This window comes from Oncorhynchus mykiss, chromosome 18 (assembly GCF_013265735.2).
Source record: "Oncorhynchus mykiss isolate Arlee chromosome 18, USDA_OmykA_1.1, whole genome shotgun sequence".
NCBI classification, from domain to species: Eukaryota; Metazoa; Chordata; class Actinopteri; order Salmoniformes; family Salmonidae; genus Oncorhynchus; species Oncorhynchus mykiss.
This window is the reverse complement of record NC_048582.1, coordinates 41,225,413-41,245,289: the sequence shown is the minus strand read 5'-3', so window position 1 is coordinate 41,245,289 and position 19,877 is coordinate 41,225,413. Positions and strand designations below refer to the sequence as shown.

General features: G+C 45.8%; 1 protein-coding gene across 4 annotated transcripts in view; it reads left to right on the top strand.

Annotated features, from left to right (window-relative positions):
- The window catches only part of LOC110496267 (semaphorin-6D), a 101,856-nt gene extending 82,251 nt beyond the window's left edge, over positions 1-19,605 (top strand). For 3 of the 4 annotated variants that reach the window (XM_036952840.1, XM_036952839.1, XM_036952838.1), the window contains exons 13-20: positions 1,595-1,726; positions 1,897-2,052; positions 3,406-3,579; positions 4,208-4,348; positions 5,553-5,630; positions 8,970-9,028; positions 9,702-9,755; positions 16,980-19,605. In XM_036952840.1, coding sequence (XP_036808735.1) covers positions 1,595-1,726; positions 1,897-2,052; positions 3,406-3,579; positions 4,208-4,348; positions 5,553-5,630; positions 8,970-9,028; positions 9,702-9,755; positions 16,980-18,304 — 2,119 coding nt within the window. In that variant the 3' untranslated portion in view covers positions 18,305-19,605. The remainder of the gene's footprint in view (positions 1-1,594; positions 1,727-1,896; positions 2,053-3,405; positions 3,580-4,207; positions 4,349-5,552; positions 5,631-8,969; positions 9,029-9,701; positions 9,756-16,979) is intronic. The other variant, XM_036952841.1, reaches the window with a different exon arrangement.
- Positions 19,606-19,877: the final 272 nt, after the last annotated feature.

The following is a 19,877-nucleotide window of genomic DNA, read 5'->3' as shown; positions in this document are numbered from 1 at the left end:
TCACAATATACAAAATGTTTTCTCTAAATAGGCTTGCACAATTAAAGGTCAATAAAGAGCATTTCAAACAGTCAGGAATAATCTAATGAATTCAGGGCTTATGAAAGTATACCTAAGCTAAATAAAATCCTTCCACAAGCATGAGACCCATTAACAATTGAATTATTTTGCTTTTCTTTGCAATAATCACTGATCTGGCTTGCAATTAGTCCTAGAAAATACCTTTTTTTGTTACAAATTTTACCAGAAATATGCACGTCCACTCATAGTGACGAACTTCTTGTAGCAGGCATTATAGAAAATGAACACAGGTCTCGTAAACAATCTCTCAAGCACAAGCCCACATGCTAGCGAGTAGCCAGCTAATCTTTACATTTCAAATCTAGCCAACTTGGATCTATTTGCTTGCTAACAAGGTAGAACAATTGAACAATTGAACGCACCCTCCTGTCCAGCTGTTTGAATGACGTAGCCTGTTCACTGTAAGACTTGAAATCAAGTGGCCTACCTGGATAAGAAGAGGCTTATTATTTCACAGAAGGAGAACGAGTTTCCAATTCCTTATATAAACGTGTCTCTTTATGCTCATTGCACATTTATAAATTTGCACATTTATAAAACGCAGACTAGAAAGCTAGCACATGACAGTATGTGGCTAAAATGCTGCTATGCCGCACACGACAAACGGCTCATACGTTTTCCACAATCATGTTCATTGATACTCTCGTTTTCGTAGGGTCTACTCTGTTTCACATGTTGGGAGCTGAGAGCTAAAAAGGTTAAGTTCTCCCAGAGTGGCGCAGCGGCCTGAGGCACTGCATCGCAGTGTTGAGGCGTCACTACAAGCCTGGGGTTCGATCCCAAGCTGTGTCACAGCAGGCCGTGACCGGGAGTCCCGTATGGTGGCGCACCTTTGGCCCAGCAAGGGTTTGGCAGGGGCGCTTTCCTTGGCTCATCGTGCCTGCAAGCTGACTTCAGTTGAACAGTGTTTCCTCCGGCACATTGGTGCGGCAAGCTTCCAGGCGTTAAGATGCAGCGTGGCTTGGCGAGTCATGTTTCGGGAGGACGCGTGACTTGAACTTTGCCTCTCTGCCTCTTAATGTATAGCCCAGCCCTACCCCCATGGTTTAACTACACCCCGCCACCCTTCACAATTTGCCAGTTACCCACTATGTATAAAAGAGATACATGCAAGAAAGTAGTAAATAAGGGGCTGTTCGAAAGGGGGCCATATAAACATTGCCTTATACAGTATATTTTAGAGAAAATACCACATCTTCTATCTGAAATGGGTATTCCACTGCAAAAATATGCAACACCACTAAAACTGGAAAAACAGCGTGATAAATTCACTCACACTGGACCTCCTTCCTCGCAGCCCAGGACCATTTTAGTTTTACCACAGAAACATCTTGATATTGATTTTTAATTATACACAGAGCTGTACTCACCAGATACGAATCATGTCGCTTTTTTTTCACCTTGTTTGACCAGCCAACCATGTTTCAACGAACCTTTTCCACAGCTCAATCCCGCAAGGCTCTTTTTTATTTATTTTTTTGAACACACTCTTTGCGTCTGTCTCCCTCGTCAGTATCCCTGGCTCAGCAGTGTGTGCCTTCTACATGGACGACATAGAGAAGGCCTTCAATGGGAAGTTTAAGGAGCAGAAGACCAGTGACTCAGCCTGGACCCCGGTACCGGAGGAACAGGTGCCTAAGCCCAGGTATGAAACTGTCCTAAAGGGGCACTAGAATACATATGACCAGGCATGACAACAAACCTATGAGTTGGCTATACAGCACCAACAGATCTGGGACCAGCTAGCACAGTACACACCTGTGATTTTGTTTAAATAAGACTTGCCAAATGTAATTTCTCTATTCTCTGCTTTAGGCCTGGTTCCTGTGCCGGGGATGGCCCGGCCTCGGCCTACAAGTCATCCATCAACTTCCCCGACGACACGCTGACATTCATCAAGTCTTACCCGCTGATGGACGAGGCGGTGCCCTCCGTCAACGACCGGCCCTGCTTCACCCGCACCACCAGCAGGTACAGTAGGGCAGTACCAAGCAATATAACCACTTCTCTTTGTGTGGACAGATGGAAACATAGACAAATATACAATAATGCAATGTAATATAACATTTGATCAAATTGAACATATATCAGTATTTCAGTGCAACCATAAATCTAATTAGTCAATGAATGACACTTTACTCAAACCAGATAATTGAAGTTCTCGCTCAGGAACAAAACCCAGAAATTGCCTCAGCCTACTGCTAGTGTATTTGACCGGAGACTGTGGCTTCATCCACAAAGTTTGACATTTACTGGCGGTGCAGAGGTGATATGAGCTGTTTGTGTCTGCCTGCCGTACCCCCTGGGTGACCCGCCTGCTGCTTCTCACTGCAGGAAGCTGATGTGATACTCTGGTAAATGACAACAAAAGTCAGGGGTGCATGGGGAACGTGTTATCTCACACTGCTCCCAAATCTAGAGACGAAACATCCTGGTGAAATGTCCCGAAGTCCTAGTGAAGTCATGGAAATATTGGAGATAAAATGGGGTTTAAATCATAAGATATTCTCATCGAGTGTGTTGCGTTCATGAACCCGAGGAAATAACATATTTTATAGCATAGTTGATGTTAATAAACTGAAAATGACATACAGAGCCTATGCAGTCTTCAGCAGCCAGTTGAGATGACTGGCGTTAGATATGCACGTGCAAACACACAAAGATAAGAACCTGCACATTCTGGAAGCAATCATGGTTCATTTACAAAACCTTCCTTGACAGCTGTTATCCTGCTAGGCAACCAACAGTAACCATTCGGGAAAGTGCCAAATTTCACCCAGAAAGTAGCCTAAAGCAGAAGTGAAATTTCAACGCAGCTGCAGTCTAGCACTTCTGTCTACCCCATTTGAGTGTGCTCTCCACTCCATCTTTTGGTGCACAGAAAATGACAGAATCACGTGGGTTAAAATCAGGAAAGCACAAAGGGTTGAAAAACCATATCCAACTGAAAGTCTCCCGAGTGGCCCAGCGGTCTAAAGCACTGCATCTCAGTGCTGGAGGCGTCACTACAGACGCCCTGGGTCGAATCCAGCCTCTATCACAACCGGCCGTGATTGGGAGTCCCATAGAGCGGCGCACAATTGGCCCAGCGTTGGCTGGTTTTGGCCCGGGTAGGCCGACATTGTACATAAGAATTTGTTCTTAACTGACTTGCCAAGTTAAATAAATAAAAATTCAAAATAATTTATAACCCTATGTTGATCCGTATCTCCATGCCAGTCATGGCGGTGCACTTGTTCTGAATGACTGACACATTATGGCTGACTAGTTACCGTTGCCGGTAACTTGTACAATCAGCGCTAACTGTGTTTTTCCCTTCTCCAGGTACAAGCTGACTCAGATTGCGGTGGACACCTCTGCCGGGCCGTCTAAGGACCGCACTGTAGTCTTTCTGGGCTCTGAGGATGGCAGGGTCCTGAAGGTGTTGTCCAGCACTCATCCTAACGCCTCCTTTGGCTCCCAACTCTTGGAGGACATTGATGTCTATAACCCCTCTAAGTCAGTACAGAACCTATATAAGTCAGTCTATAACGGGTTTAGTAAAAGCAAAACTCGGTAATGGAATGAAAACCTGACTGTTATATAAGCACCCGTGTCTAATTTCAGCCGGGAACGTCTCCAAATGAATTAGTCTATACCTGATTTAAAGGAATACGGTATAAATACTGACCACGGCATCATAATGACGTAAAAAGCATAATAGGATGCAAAACGGTGAAAGTCCTATTTCTTGAAAACTTGATTTCTGACATGCAACAGTTTTTGGGACTATACCAGTGGACTAATGAAACAAATACCAAAAATTGTTTTTGAGCGGAGTATTCCTTTGAAGCTTGTAACCTACATTAAAATGGTATTACCCCTACCAAATGATCAAAATATTAACTAAGGTACTTCACAGGCAGAGTAATCACATTTTCCACACTATATTGGGTGTTCAAATGGTATATAAACTTACTAAATGAACATTTATTACAGAGATAGAAATGGGAGCCCCGGAGGCTAAAAGCGACCTGTGACTAATGAATAGTACTGTGAGTCACGTGTCTGTGGTTCTAACTCTAATCCATTAGTATGGCTGTGCTGTAAGGGTTCTCACGTGTCACGTGACCATATTTTGCCACAGGTGCAACGTTCAGGGGCAGGAGGACAGGAGGATTCTGGGAATGGAGCTGGATAAGGAGCATCATGCCTTGTTCGTGGCCTTCACCAGCTGTGTCATCAGAGTACCACTCAGCCGCTGCACCGAGCACGGCGCCTGCAAAAAGTGAGTTACAACAAGGCAGAGATGATTGTGCAAGAGTGCAAAGGGGGAGGATATGCAGTATTGCTAGGATTTAGTACTGCTTTTACACTGCTCAAAATGGTGTGCTCTGTGTTATAACAAATACTTAGTCTCTGGATACCAAGCTCGTTAGATGTCAATTTGTGGTCAAGTGATTTCAGTATAAACAAATATTTATATTTGTCCTAGTCATTTTGCCAATTAATGGGCAAGAAGAGTACAGGGAAAGCATGAGGAAATGACCAAATTCCCCAAATGTGTTTGGCACAGAGAGCATATTTTGGCAAACAACCAAAACATTGAAAAGTGCGGCTTAATTGCCCACATAATCAATATTTGAACAGCCTGTAAATGTTGGGGGAAATGTTTGCGATATCATTAGCACAGAATACCACATTAAGAATATCAGTATAGTTGACTGATCCTCCCATTGGAATAATTCAACATTTAAACACCCAACAAAAAAAACAAATTTCCTCCTTTGTAGTCTGTCACACACACACACTTGCACGTGCATGCACACAAACACAGTAGGTCAGCCCACAATGATGCCGTGTGCATCATCTCCTACTGGCGGGATGTGAGGGAGGCAGGGGTTCATGGAAACAGAGAACTGAGTGACAAGTGAGAGACCCAAAGAAGACAACCCTCTCTCCTCCTCCCATAGGCAAGTGAATGACAGACCCTCCCCTCTCCCTTCTTCCTCCCCGAGAGCTCCCCCTCAGTCCCCGTGGCCCTGGCTGTCAGTGTGTCACCACGGCTGGGGGAGAGAGACTGAGGACACCTGTCACTAAGATGACTGGCTTCAACCCTCCAGGCGGCCCGTAATGACACGCACACACAAATATTTAGAAACCGATGCACACACCTGTCCTCTAAGGTCTGTCACGGGCATACTTGTCATCTTGGAGAAAGAGCTAAAACACACACTGACACTGTCAGACACAATCACCTCTCCCGAGTTCACACGCAGGCCAGCCAGTCTCGCTCTGCAGAGCACCAGCTGGGGAATAGCCCCAACCGAATATGCTCCACTAGACCGCAGCAGTATCCTTGGCTCAAATGTGTGTGTGTGTGTGGCGTGTCACTGTGTCAAAGTAGACACAGTCGGGCGCCCATCGCCTGCACGCCAAGGAGCGATATCATACAGGGATTTTAACCGCCTCTTGCCTCGTCATTTTTCTAGGAGTTGTCTGTCGTCCCGCGACCCGTACTGCATCTGGCTCCGGACTGGGAGCTGTGCCAACATGGCGCCAGGGTTCAAGTAAGTGTCACTTTCCTTCCTGTCGGGCTGAAAGCCGTCAATCTGAAAGGTAATAAAGGTTTGAGAGTGTGATCGTATATCTATCATCGGTATTGGGCCCCATAAAAGGAGAGGAGATTAGAGAGTAGAAGATATGAGGGAAATAAATCTCAAACCCTGTGGAAGTCATATTAAAGAAGAATGTATTGAGTGAGTGACATCATTGTACTGCAGATAAGGGCCGCTCTTCAAAGATGCATTTTCTTGCGCTAGTCAGTTTCTTTATACCAGCAAGTTATACACTCTGGTGCACCGTATGCTAATATGCATTCATTTGTTTCATTATATCTGCTGGCCTTGGGCCAGTTTCCACTTGTGCAATGCACTTTAAGTGAAAGGAACGCTCAACCGCTTGAGCCACAATGGCTTGAGTTCATTGATTTATTTATGAGCTGACAGATACTGCAATCGTCAGGAATAAAACATGTTTTCACCCCGGACCTCCTGAAAATGAAAATAGTCTCTCTAATTATCTGGAACATAAGAAATGACTGAACAACTGATGGGTTGCCATCGATCAGTTCTCATGAACCGAAGAGGGGTCATTTGACACTGTGACTCATAATCGTTGATCTCCAGTGCCATCGGAAAAGCTGCTGTGTAAAAGGGCGATTATGGTGATTCACTTGGCCATGCCACCAGTTAACCTTGTTCCACAACACCACCCATTCCCTAGCAGTGATCCTGGTTTCTGTCCTGACCTAGTGCCATCGCACCCGATTTCAACTAAATCAAACAAATTGCAAACACTTTGTTTCGCTGATATGAGACGATCCCCTTAAATATCCCAGTGTAGATTTTTCTTTTTTTTTTTGTTTGTTACTTGGTCAGTAAAAAGTGAAGATTTTAGATGTGTGGGACCGAGTAGAAGAGCGGAAAGCACTCTGCCTGGTTTGACTGCTGAAGAATTGAGTTTCGACATGGCACTTCCAGGGTTGGCGGTTTAGCGCATTTTGTCATGTTGAGTCCGCAGTAAAAGCCTAGATTGAACCTTTTAGATGCTGAAAAAAGGTCATTTAGCTTCTTAAATGTCGTAGTGCACCAACATGAATTCAATACCACACACTGTAATCTAATATTGGGATTTGTGGGAAAACGTTTCGTGACATTCCTCATTCCAGCAGCACAGGAATTGGCGGTTTAAGATGAGGTTTCATCAAACTTGAGACTATTGCAAGTTCCATGAAGTTCCACTCAAAAGTATCGGTCACAATTTTGGATAGAGAGTTGGAGTTCAGTGGGACGAGGAAAGTTTTCAGGGTTCTGGAAACACCTCATCCAGGACACTGTGGTTCCGCCACTTCCCTAAGATGAGCAGCAGATGGGCCTTGTTGTCGTGGCAGCGAGTCAGTGGTTTCCCTGGAGACTAATTGGGTTGATCCAGAGGTGAATGTGACAGCTGCTTTGGCAGACCAGGCCGTCTTTGCAAAACGCTCCAAAGAGCTCCCAAGTGAGGCAACCCGGGGAAAAACTAAATGGAGTGGAAGTCGGGCCTGAAGGAACTCTGCAGCCTGGCCCGCCACGGTTTAAAATATGTTGCTTGTTCTCCTAAACTTAAACTTCTATTGAGGCCAACTCCAACACTGAATCCTCTGTATTTGGTTGTGAGTGGGTGTCCCTACCTGTGACGGTTTTCTATGTTTTATTGGCAAACATTTCTATTAATATCCAGTGGTGGAAAAAGTACCCAATTGTCATACTTGAGTAAAAGTAAAGATATGCGTTGATAGAAAATAACTTGAGTAAAAGTGAAAGTCAACCAGTAAAACAGTACTTGAGTAAAAGTATTTGGTTTTAAATGTACTTAAGTATCAAAAGTAAATGTAATTGACCAAAGTATGGATGACCAGGGATGTTCTGTTGATGAGCGCATGAATTGGACCATTTTCCTGTCCTGCTAAGCATTCAAAATTGAGCGAGTGCTTTTGGCTGTCAGGGAAAATGTATGGAGTAAAAAGTACATTATTTTCTTTAGGAATGTAGTGAAGTAAAATAAAAAAAATAAAAATAATCAAGTACAGATACCAAAAAAACTACTTAAGTCGTACTTGAAAGTATTTTTACTTAAGTACTTTACACCACTGTAAATATCTACTTATATCTACTTATCACTGTGTCTGTATGCATCTCTGGTAGGTCGTTTTTTGCATGTATGCGTTGTCAGTCTTTTTTCTGAGAATTTGCATCTATTCATATGTATGTCTCCTAGTCCTTTGCCCTCCTTCATTACAAGCAAATAGAGCTTTAAAGTGTCAGCGAGGGAAATGAATAGCGCTCTCTCGCTCACGCATCCCACACTTCTTTTGAGAATGGATACATAGAGAGCGAGTGAACGAGAGCGAGAGAGGAGGGGGAAAAGCAAAAACAAACAAATGAACACAATGCAAGGACTCCGCAGCTCCGAGATGGAAAGGGCTGGAGGGTGAATGAGAATGTGCGCCCGTTGGTGTCAGAAGTAGGATCCAACCTAATCCTATTCATTCCCCTTCCCATAATGGACACTTGTGTGCTGCCTTCAAACCGCACATTCCATTAGCTTCCAGCCACTCTAAATGTATCTGGTTGTGTGTGGACCTTTTCTCTCATTCACAAGCACGCTAAATCTATCGATGGCTATCAGTGCAAGCGGCATGCACTGATTGAAAAATCCTAATGAGAATGAACACTCCGTGGGCAGGAGGGGAGAGAGTGGCCCCAAATACAGCGCTTAATAGTTCAAACCCGCACTCGTGTGTTTCACATCCCTCAAAAGTGTGCTGGAATATGCACAGGCAAGACACTGTGTCTGGCTACATATTTTGTTTGAATAGGGTCTGGATTATGACCTTGGCTTTAGTCATAGCTGCCTTTTTTCTCCTGACTGATGCAGGCTGTCCTTGCCAAATGAGGCCCGGCGACATCTGCTCCCCCTGTCACCTGATAGGAAGAGTTATTGTCATCTGACCTTTATCAGTCGTGGCGCTGGCTTCTAATTGGACAGCAAAAATGGATGTTCTCTCCGTTCGTGCCATTCTCCTGATTCACCCACCTTGTCTGTGGATGGTGAAGTCATAGGCATATGCAGGATGTCTCTCTGACACAGTGTACGGGCTACAGAAATTCTTCTCTCCTCCACGACTGGCAGGTCGGGCAAGTTCTCTGTGTCAGGATGGCGCTAAATGGGCTTCCAGCCTGGAGTGAATGACACGGGTCCCAATTACAGTTGGATAGGTGGCAGCAAACAGGAAAACAGGTGCTGAGCCTCCATTTTTACTCTCTCTCTCTCTCTCTCTCTCTTTCTCTCTCTCTCTCTCTCCCCAGGGCTGGCTTTGACCAGGACATCGAGGGAGACCACTCACTGTACCCTGAAAACTGCCACGGTGAGCTATCATCAACGTCCCCATGGCAACAGGCCAATCACCTAAACATTAGCCCTGTAAGAAGAGGGTCTATTCCTTCATGGAAGAATGGGTTTCACAGGCTTCCATGGTGTTATATCAAATACCTCCTCCCCTTTTGTTATGGATTTAATTGATGATGTGGCAATTGAATTTGCTACCTGTCAATCTGCCAGCTAACATTGAAGTGGTACAGTATCAAATCAAATTGTATTTGTCACATGCGCCGAATTCAACAGGTGTAGTAGACCTTATAGTGAAATGCTTACTTACAAGCCCTTAACCAACAATGCAGTTTTAAGAAAATACCTACAAATATATATCTTTTTTGAAGTATGTTCTTAGATACACACGGAAGTTCTATCAACAAGGCTACATACTGCAGACACATGCTACATGCTACACTGCATGTTTATACAAGGCAGACTAAAAGTACAAGAATATGAAGAGAAAAGTACGGTAGGGGAGAAAATGGCACATCTAAAAATGATTTTATGACACTTGAATCCACAACTGGGTCACAATTTGGAACCTACTACTTGTATTTCACGTCACGCCGCCGGGAGAACCCCGTTTATTTTCTTATGTCTTTGTGAGCGGTATGTCATTCACTCTTTTCTCTCTCCATGTTAATGCTTTGTTTTGCTCCCATCAGCAGATGTGCTGGCGACCACACGAAACCAGAACTCCGCGGCAGACTCGGCCTACGGTCAGTTTCCATTTCTCCCAGTCTCTCGCCCTTTCTTTCTCCCTGTGTTGCTTTCCAATTCGTTTTATTGTAGTATGACTGAGCATAAACACTTTGAATTAAGTTACATGCAATGAGTTTGCTATAACTATTGGCAATTAGTAGTTTCACACCATGACGATGTGAACGCTTGACCCTTTGCTTCTTGTATGTCTAATCTTGAAAACTTGACTGCTGACATGCAAAACCTTTTGGGACTGTATCAACAGTGGGACTAATGAAACAAACCTTTTTTAAACAGTTTAAGTGTATTTTCCCTTTAAGGCTTCTCACTAGACAACTTGAAAATGAAAGAGTACCCCAAGCTTTTCCGTGTCTGTTAAACCTTTTGACTTAGAGACCATTATAGCTTTTTATTTGACTTGAAATTCAAAGTATTGTTTGATTTGAACAGGTTCAGTTCGCTCCTTCACAGGGCTACAAACATTGCTCTAGTTCCACATCTTGTAGAGAAGATTAAACACGTGTTGCTGCTTCTAGAAATTGGAGGCTGAGGAGTAAGATCAGATACACTTTTTAAACCAAGAGGATCTCCATGGGCAGCCGATAGATAATGTACTTTCAATCTCGCAATTCATAACTCGGCATGGCTCAAGTCAATAAACCCCTCTGGTAGGCCTAATATTACTTGAGCATGGTAATTGTAATTCACAGAGCGAGCCTCACACCAGAGAAGACCCTTGTGATGTAATAGAAGCCCAGCCTTTGCCATTCACTGTGATTAACCCAAGGAGTGAACGACGCTATTAGAGGCTAATGGAGAGACTAGCCTCGGCTGCCAACAGGCACGTTGGGCTTTAACCTCCTGGCCCTGGCGTAGCTCAGCCAAGCGTGAATGTCTGTCAGAGAAGTGATTTCTCGATTTGGGGAAGTCCAATTCTGACTGGAGTCTGTTTTTAAAAAATAATGCTATTTTGAGTGAACTTTGACTGGCCCCCAGGTGCAATCTGTGTATAAAATCATGGCGGTATCGCCTCATTAGCAGTCAATCCCATCATGCAGCAGCACACAGGGTTCAAGGTGGCCCTCCACGAGCACCGGGAACACAGCGAAGGTGGTTTTCAATCACTGAAACCCTCCAGAAACACTGGCAATGCCAAAGTCCTTGAAACGGTCTTGATGGCTATGCAGAAAACGTCCTGACTCCAATGATGGACTAGGCGTAGGGAGCATGCCAAAGTTTAGCCAGGTAATGGTCAGAGTGACTTCTGAATGCCTATGAAACAAATCAATTTAATGAAGGCAGTGCTTTACTGATCCTGGTTAAAACCAGAGGATGGAAATATGACATGAGAGCTTACCACTGCACTTGGAATATATTATCTTTATCGTGGCTTTACATACAACGATTATTGATATACCCGTAAGCCAGTTAGGATGAACTTTGTCCATAAATCCTGCCCAAATCTGACATATTAACTTTAGTTCTAAAGTGGATACGTTGTACATAATTTAGAGATGCATCAATAGGACATAGGGAATGCAGTTGGTTATTGAACTGCAGCTCCTATAGTAAATGACAGTGGCCTTGTGCCCATCTATGATTACTCCACAAAGCCTAAGTGGTCCGCAGTGTTCTAAGAGATTGGTCCTGCGGCTGTAGAACATTGGACAGACCTGTGTTGTGCCAGCTGGCTCGAACAATCCGGTCCAAAAATTGGCCTTGGTTTGTTCCGAAAGCTCTACAAGGTCTTTTAAAAGGAACAAGAGCCCCTTTTGAAAAAAGGTCTTGCGGGCGAACGCTGTGCAAATGATCATAATTACCGGCAATTTATGACTTATTTGGCAGTAACTGATGCTATAGACCTTCCCTTTTAATACAAGGAAGATAACACAGAGACACTCCATTTGTAAGTGCCTCAACTCATTAAAAAACACTTTAGGAACTCGGCGGTGGGTCGTCAGCTCGGGTGGAGGTATGCAATTATGGGGCCGAGACGGAGCAGAAATCACATCAGATTGTCTCATTTGCATGCGTTATGTGGACGTCCGCCTGGTATGCCGACCTCCTAATTACTTTTACGGCAGCTTAACGTATTTCCTATAGCCGTCCGCGGTTTATCACCTTGTAACAGTATGCACCACGCGGAGCCGCGGCCCGGGCCGTATCATTAACAAATGTACACGACACGCACGTCTTCACCTAGTGGAAATCCTTGGCATAAAGAGAGTCATATACTGTGGTAGGTGTAACGCCGTATTGAAACGCCTATGTGTAAATAAATGAAGAGGCTGGGGAAACGATTGAATTGTCAGTTGGTATTGACGTTCAGATTGAGTCCGACAAAGGGAAGATTGGTCTTTTGAGACCGGGCTGAATATCATTTCTCTCACCAGTGAGAACACCGCCAACCTCTATTATACCCTGAGAGTGAGTCACTGGAGCCGGTTATCATGCTCAGGTTTTCATGTATTCAGCTTCTCTTGGGGGTGCCTAGTGGCTTTACTTGTTGACGCAGTGATTTCCCAGGCACATTCATGCAGGAAACATCAATCCTGAAGGGAAGCGCTGTCATGTTAGGCTTGGCAGCATCCATTACAGCGGTGACGAGGGTGCTCCGCCTGAAACGAGCAAAACAAGATAATGAATTTACTGCCCGTCGAGCGACGTGTGCATATGGGAAAGCCAATGATTCCAGTGGCATCTATCCTAGAGGCAAGGCGTTGTACAGGCCTAACAGCAATGTGTCATACTTGTATTGTACATTTAATGGTCGGAAGCAGAGAGAGTTTGAACCTCCGGACTGGTGGTGAATTCACTTTAATGATGGGGTGGGGAAGATTTTACCTGAAAATATTTTCCTTTCTTTGGCTGGTGAAAAGGTGTGCCTGACCTTTCACCTTTTATTTAACTAGGCAAGTCAGTTAAGAACAAGTTCTTATTTACAATGACGGCCTACCACGGTCAAACCAGGACGACGCTGGGCCAATTGTGCGCCTCCCTATAGGACTCCCAATCACAGCCGGATGTGATACAGCCTGGATTCGAACCGGGGACTGTAGTGATGTCTCTTGCACTGAGATGCAGTGCCGTAGACCGCTGTGCCACTCGGGAGCCTGTACTATGTTGTTATGGTAATAAATACATTTTGTTTTATTGGCAATGAATGACTAAAGCTTTTCAGAATTCTGAGTAAAAGGCTTTACTGATCAGTGTTCGTAGAAGATTTATTAACTGTTAGACCTCTCACACAGTGACCAACCAGAAATTGAGCGAAGCCGTTTTTTACCATATATAAGCCGGTTTCGAAGCCGGTTGGATTATTTTAACCAATCACAAGCCTCTCCAGCATACATCATTTCACCTATTACTTAAACCTAACATTCCCATTGTCCTGGCTCAAGAGTGCTCAGGTTCAGAACATACATGTGTGACTATAAACTCAAGCAGAAATACATTACCCCGCAACCTGAAGTGGAGCTCTGCTGAACTTAAAGATCTGCTGAAAATACCAGATGCTCCCCCATTCAGTTGGATACGTGAAAATGCACCATTTTCTAGTTGTACAACTAGGAAACATATTATATTATGCAAACTGTTTGACAGCTCCGATTCTGTTCCCTGGCGGGCTCTAGTCATAATGCCTTTCCCCTCAACCACGAATCCCAAAAAGCCTTACATGTGTTAAGGTAACGTGCATATACACACTCATAAATAGTACTATTCTGAGTGTTATCTGGATTTCAGTTACCGGAGCGTTCACTGGGCACTCCAATTCCACCACTAAGTGCTAAATGTTATATTCATCTGTCAGAATTATCTCTTATCTGTTCTACTGTTAAATTACCATTTATGACCGAGAACAAAATGCACACAGTTCATTTTTTTTTTTTTGATTGGGATTTATACAAAATGGCCTACAAAAATATGTATATGCAGGTAACTGCCAAAATGAAAGGGACACCAACAAAGTGTCTGAATATAATTTTGGGCCACCATGAAGCCAGATCTGCTTCAATGCACCTTGACATAGATTCTACAGTGTCTGGAACTCTATTGGAGGGATGCGACCCCCTTCTTCCACAAGAAATTCCATCATTTGGTGTGTTGTCGTCTCGGGCGCCGCTCCAGAATCTCCTATAAGCGTTCAATTGGGTTGAGATCTGGTGACTGAGACTGCCATGGCATATGGTTTACATTTGTCTTTATGCTCATCAAACCATTCAGTGATCACTCGTACCCTGTAGATGGAGGGGGCATTGTCATGCAATGGGGGCATAGCCATGACAGACAAAATAATGGACTGCCCAGCATTTTTATACATGACCCTAAGCGTGATGGGATGTCGATTGCTTAACTAACTCACAAATCACACTTTTGTAGAAGCACCTGCTTTCAATATACTTTGTATCCCTCTTACCCATTATTTTGGCAGTTGCCTATATCTACCAGAGGACGTTTGTTCAGAATATCACCTCAAGGCAGGGTAGAGTTTCTGATGCTTGTTTTGCTCACCGGCAGTTCCGTAATCCTTCAAAAGGCACATCCTGCCAAGTCCTGAGGCCTGGTCTAGCCTCCATTGGCACTAAGCAGAGAAATCTGGATACCTCACACTCCCAGCAGATATCCATATGTCCTGTTCATTGAAGCCAAATAAAGAGGCACGATCACACCCTTTTATTAGCACGGGCCATAATGCTTACACTGCGCCGTATCGTGTCAAAATGACGCCAAGATGAATGCTTCGTCAACATCTCATTATCTGTCTTCACGTACAGTAGCATTGCTGTCCTGCCAACAGAAGTAGCACTGCTGTGAAGTATCAAACAGTCCCATTTTGATTGGTTGATATATTAACCGGTCTGTGCTTGACATTGCCAGAAGTGTCATGGAAAGTTATCAAATGTATTTATAAAGCCCTCAGCAGATGTCACTAAGTGCTATTCAGAAACCCAGACTAAAACCCCAAACAGCAAGCAGTGCAGGTGTAGAAAGGCACAATAAAGTGCAGGTTACTTGGGACTGTGTATCTATCAGACTTGACTAATGGCCAAGACCATTTGGTCGCTGAATGAAACGAGAGACAACAGTTTGTGTGTGTGTGCGTGTGCGAGCGCCACACTCTCTTAGGCCAAAGGTAACAGGGTTTCTAATGTTGGTCAGCAGTTTGTGACCTTTTAAGCAACACTATCAATGGACAGTGTGTGCTGCAACAAAGGCAACATCAACAAACCTTGTCTCACGCCGCGCGAATGCCACTGCATCGGCCTGTGAGTAGAATCTAATGCCAGTGCTGGAGTCCCTGTACCTACCGGCGTACTCAGACCCTGAATATTCCTTTCTCTGTTCTTGCCCCTGTCATAAAATGTCTGATTGTGCGATAGCTTGGTTTCTAATTGAAGTCATTTGTACTCTTATGACAAACGGAAGATGTTTGTTATACAGTATATTGACTTTTCTTTGTTGTCAAATGATAGCTGGAGCATATCCAAGCCAATCAATTTTCCGTGTCATAACTGTTTACTGGAGTTGGTAGATACCTCACACATTCAACAACTGTTTTGACAACAACAGAAGCCATGACTCTCTAAGCAGATCCCTACGTTTTAACCCTTGAATGCTACTCTAAAGTTGGTTGGCAGGCCGTGCCAGCATATCGCCCTGTGCACGGGATCTCAAACCGGTGCTAAAATCCGAGGCTTATCATGCATTTGGTTCCCATTAGAGGCGAGGAATCCTCTGAGAACATCACTCTTTCTGGAAATATGTGACCTACATAAGAGTCTATATGAGAACCACACGGGAAGGGCTTTGCTCGACAGGGCTTTCGAGAGAAAGACATTCGTTTTGGTTGAGTCTAATTACCATATCTGTCTCTCTCTCGCCCTGTCCTATTTTTAACTTTTGGAGGGGAAAAAAAGAGACAACGATGAGATGAAAGTCAGAGTGTTGGTACTCACCAGGGGGAGATGCTATTAGTGGTGGGCGGGATGTGTGTGTTCTGTTTCGGTATTCTTTTGCATAAAGGATGTCCTTATTGTGTATTCTTCTACCTCCAACTTTTAGTTCTAGAAATCTGTTCTGATTGCAAGACCACGGGGCCAAGCGCTGTTTCATACTTCACACTTTAACCATTACTCCCAAGATATCCACATCTTATGAAACTATATACATGGTAGTCTTTGTAATGAAAAATGTGATATATATTTTAAAAAATCCCAGGAAGTGACAAGCGACGCTTTCTTTTAGTTACCCCGGACCAGCATGCTCATCCACTCTTCCTGATCCCTCTGTTAGACCTTCATGAGTTACCCCGGTCCAGCATGCTCATCCACTCTTCCTAATCCCTCTGTTAGACCTTCACGAGTTACCCCGGTCCAGCATGCTCATCCACTCTTCCTGATCCCTCTGTTAGACCTTCATGACATTTTAATGGAGCTCCCCAGAGGACACAGACACCATTATCTTTCCTGGGCTAAACCCCACCCCAGCTGCTGCTCTGCTGGATAGGCTCGGGCACCATTCTCATTTAGCCTCCCCATAACCGAGCTGCAAATCCGTGGCTGCAGCCTGCCTGTTCGAGCCCCGATAAGCTTCTGGATATTGGGAGTGTTGATCTTGGCCAGTGCGAGGAGCCAGGTGCACCTGCAGTGAAGTATGAACTCAAATCAACTCTGCAGAGGGGGAGAAAAAACATGGCTTTCCTCCCAGGGTCCTCCTAAGCTTTGTGTGCTCTGTGTTTAGAGTCTGGTCTGATTTGGGTGTTTGTTATGATGAACGAGTAGACTGTCTGGAGGCTTCTCTGTTGTGGCCTCCTGAGACAGTGGCAGCAGAGTGCTTGGCAGGATAGCTCTCTGTGTTTGATGGAGGGAAGAATGAATGACTTGGGGGGCTTGATTCAATCCGTATTGCGGAAGTATAGCCTAAGATGCGCGTTGTAGCTCGATTTTAAATTTTAAAAGCAATGTTTCCGTTTTTGCAGACACTGCATTCACGGTAATGCTGTGTCGTCTCAATAGAAATTGCCTTCACATTTTAACGCAGATCTTCCGCGATACGGATTTGAATCCAGCCCTTGATTTAGGATGAGTCATGCTGTTACAGCCACACTGTGGCGGGGGGGAGAGAGAGACTGTGAAAGCCTTTTGATGTCATGACAGGACCTGACAAGGACGGTTTTATTTTCGTACGGGCTAAGTCATGACGTATTTTTCTTTCTTTTGTTCTTGCTTTTTCTCCTTTAGGTGTCCGAAGGCTCCCTGACATGGAGAAGTCCAGCCCCAGCGTCCACTACACCCTCCTGATCGCCTGCGTTCTGGTGGCCTTCTTCCTCGGCGCCATCCTCTCCGGCTTCCTGGTGTCATGCTACTGCAGTCACAACGCCCGCCGTGCCCACCGGCTTGGCAAGGACCCCGAGGCGTCCATCCACCCCGCCCTCTCGTTGCGCAGCCTGGCCAAGCTAAACGGCCTGCTGGACGGCCAGCCCAAAGAGGAGAAGCTGGACGTGTCCACGCCCAAGATGTACAGCTCCTTCATTCCCAGTGGGAAGGAGCACACTCCAGAGAGGCACGGGATGTCCCTGGGAGACCCGGACCTTAACCTCTCCCAAGGGGAGAACCTCTCGGGCCTGCCCACCCCAGACTCCACCCCGGAGCTGCCCATCAAGAACATGAAGGCCTTCCGGAACCAGTGGGAGAGAAACCAGAACTGCAACAACGCCAAGGAGTCCAAGGCATCCCCTGGCACTGGCTTCAGCCTGGGTTCGTCAAGGTCCGTCACCCAGCAGGTGTTCCCCTTCTCTCACAGCCTGACCAACGGCCAAGCCCTGGGGCACCTGCCTGAGGAGAGGAAGATCCCCAACGATGAGCGTGCGCAGGGGGCTTCGGCCTCCCACTCCTGCTGCCCGCAGACGGTGGTGGACGTGGCGGCCCTGGACGAGCTCCTCAAGCACATCTACGAGGTCAGCGCCTCGGGCAGCCGCAGCATCACTGTGCTGACCTCACCGTGTGCCCCCCTACCGGGTAGCTCCAGTTCCAGCCATAACCACAGCAGCTTCAGATCCCAGCCCCAGATCCCTGAGACGGAGTCAGCCACGTACTACAGCTCCTCCACCCTGCCCAGGGACAGTCTGACCCGCCGCCTGGACGTGCCCCCGGACACCGCCGCCTCCTCGGCCGGCGCCACCCCACTGCAGCAGCAGTCCATCCCCGAGCGAAGCGCAGTGACTCGTCACCACTCCCAGAGGCACTTAATGATCAAGATGGGCAACGGAGGGGCCGTCCCGCGCCAACACAGCTTCAGACAGGACGGGGGTGGGCCACCTCCCCACCAACTGCTCACCCGGATGAACTCGTCAGGTGGTGGTGGGGGAGGGGTCGGCTGTGAGGTCCACCAGCCGCTCATCCCCAGTGCCTGCCTGACACGGCAGCACAGCTACAGCGAACCACCCCACCTTCACCGCGCAGCCATCGTACGCCGCACGGCCTCCCTCAAGCCCCAAGTGCCCCCCAAGCCCCTCTTCCTGCCTGCCACTTCGCCCGTAAATGAGCAAGGCAAGTACAACTACTGAGCGCTAAGGAGTCGGACCTAAGAGGCTCCGAAACGACAGGCGATGTAACCGCGCTCCTCTGAGTTAGGGAAAGTGGAGCTCAAAGGGGGCAACTACTGGGACTGACACACCTTTTGGCGAGATGCCCGAGAATAGCCTCCACACCTGATGAATGTCTTTGTACCATATTGGTATTATTGCAATGCTCCTTGATCACAGAAGGGTGATGAATTCACAGAATATAGAAAATGTGGTGGTATTATTTTGAGGGGGGGGGGGGGGGGGGGGGGGCGGTTCTATATCCTTCAGTGAGGCCAAAGAATACATTAACAGGAGCCCCAGAACTCAATGTAAAGGACAGATCGCAAGTCGACCACCGACGCTATGGACAATGCCTGTTCTAGCTTGGACCCAAGCCCTCAACCTAAGAGAGCACCTCACGACACGAACGAACACCCTGCCTGTAATATGTGTATACTGTATGTGTGTGTATACAGGCATATGCACTGCACGTGAAGATACACACATGGCGTCGCCAGGAAGCAGCTACACGAACTGTGGTGAGACTCAACTCCTAGCCGTTTCTTAACCCTCTACGACATGGAGGCCCCACTCAGTACACACGTTCGGTATTACATCCCTCGGCGCGTGGGATTTAGCAATAACTTACCGTTGTGCAGCTAAGTGTCAACTGGACCCCTTGAGGTAAGGGTAGGTACTTTACTTCATACAGCATACCTTGTGAAATTACTCCTTTGATAATGCTTCAAGTGATTCATTCTGTGTTAATGGAATGATGCTACAGAACGAGACATGAGCGTCAGTATCGACCCAACATGCATCACAGATTTGCCATTATGTTTGTCACTGGTGGGGGGGGTTTCATTGTCATGATACCTAATACAATGAGAGGGGGGGGGGCTCTGCTGCACCGTGACAGGTGGCTGCCTCGGGGCCTGATGAGTTAGGAGAATCATTGACCTGGTAGTGCTATGATAACTCCAGAGGAATTGAATTTGCCCCCAATATGACTGTCGTTGAAGAAGAGTATAGGGGCGCAGTGCATTGCAACCTCAAAAACGAGTTTGTTTCATCCTTAACACTTGGTGAGAATTGGTTCCACGGTGAGGCGTAATCATTCAGGCTATTCAAGTGTCTTAAAGCAGGGTCCCGAGAAATCACTCACGGGCACATAGCGCCCCCTTATGGACAAGCCCTTAATAACTGTAATAGTCAGTACTTATGTTTACCATATTGCTATTAACATTGTGGATATTGGTGTAAATAAAGGCAACTGTGGAAGAATACTAGCCAAACTTTGATTTGTATGTGTTAATGTGTGCCTTCTTTAATAGCGTGGTGTGTTCAACAAAAAAAAAGAGGTAAAAAGTATTTGTCTGCATTCTCAGCCTGTTATTACAAATTAATATTCAGTCTTGCCTCCTGCACGGACTCCATACAGGTTCTGTTTTGACTGGCAGTGGAAGTCTGTCTACATTGTAGCTTGACAGATGTAAAAGAAAAAATGGCATTGTCTTTTTTTTTGTTCATGCTCTTCAAGCTTCTTTATATATATACTCCGTACCAGTCGAAA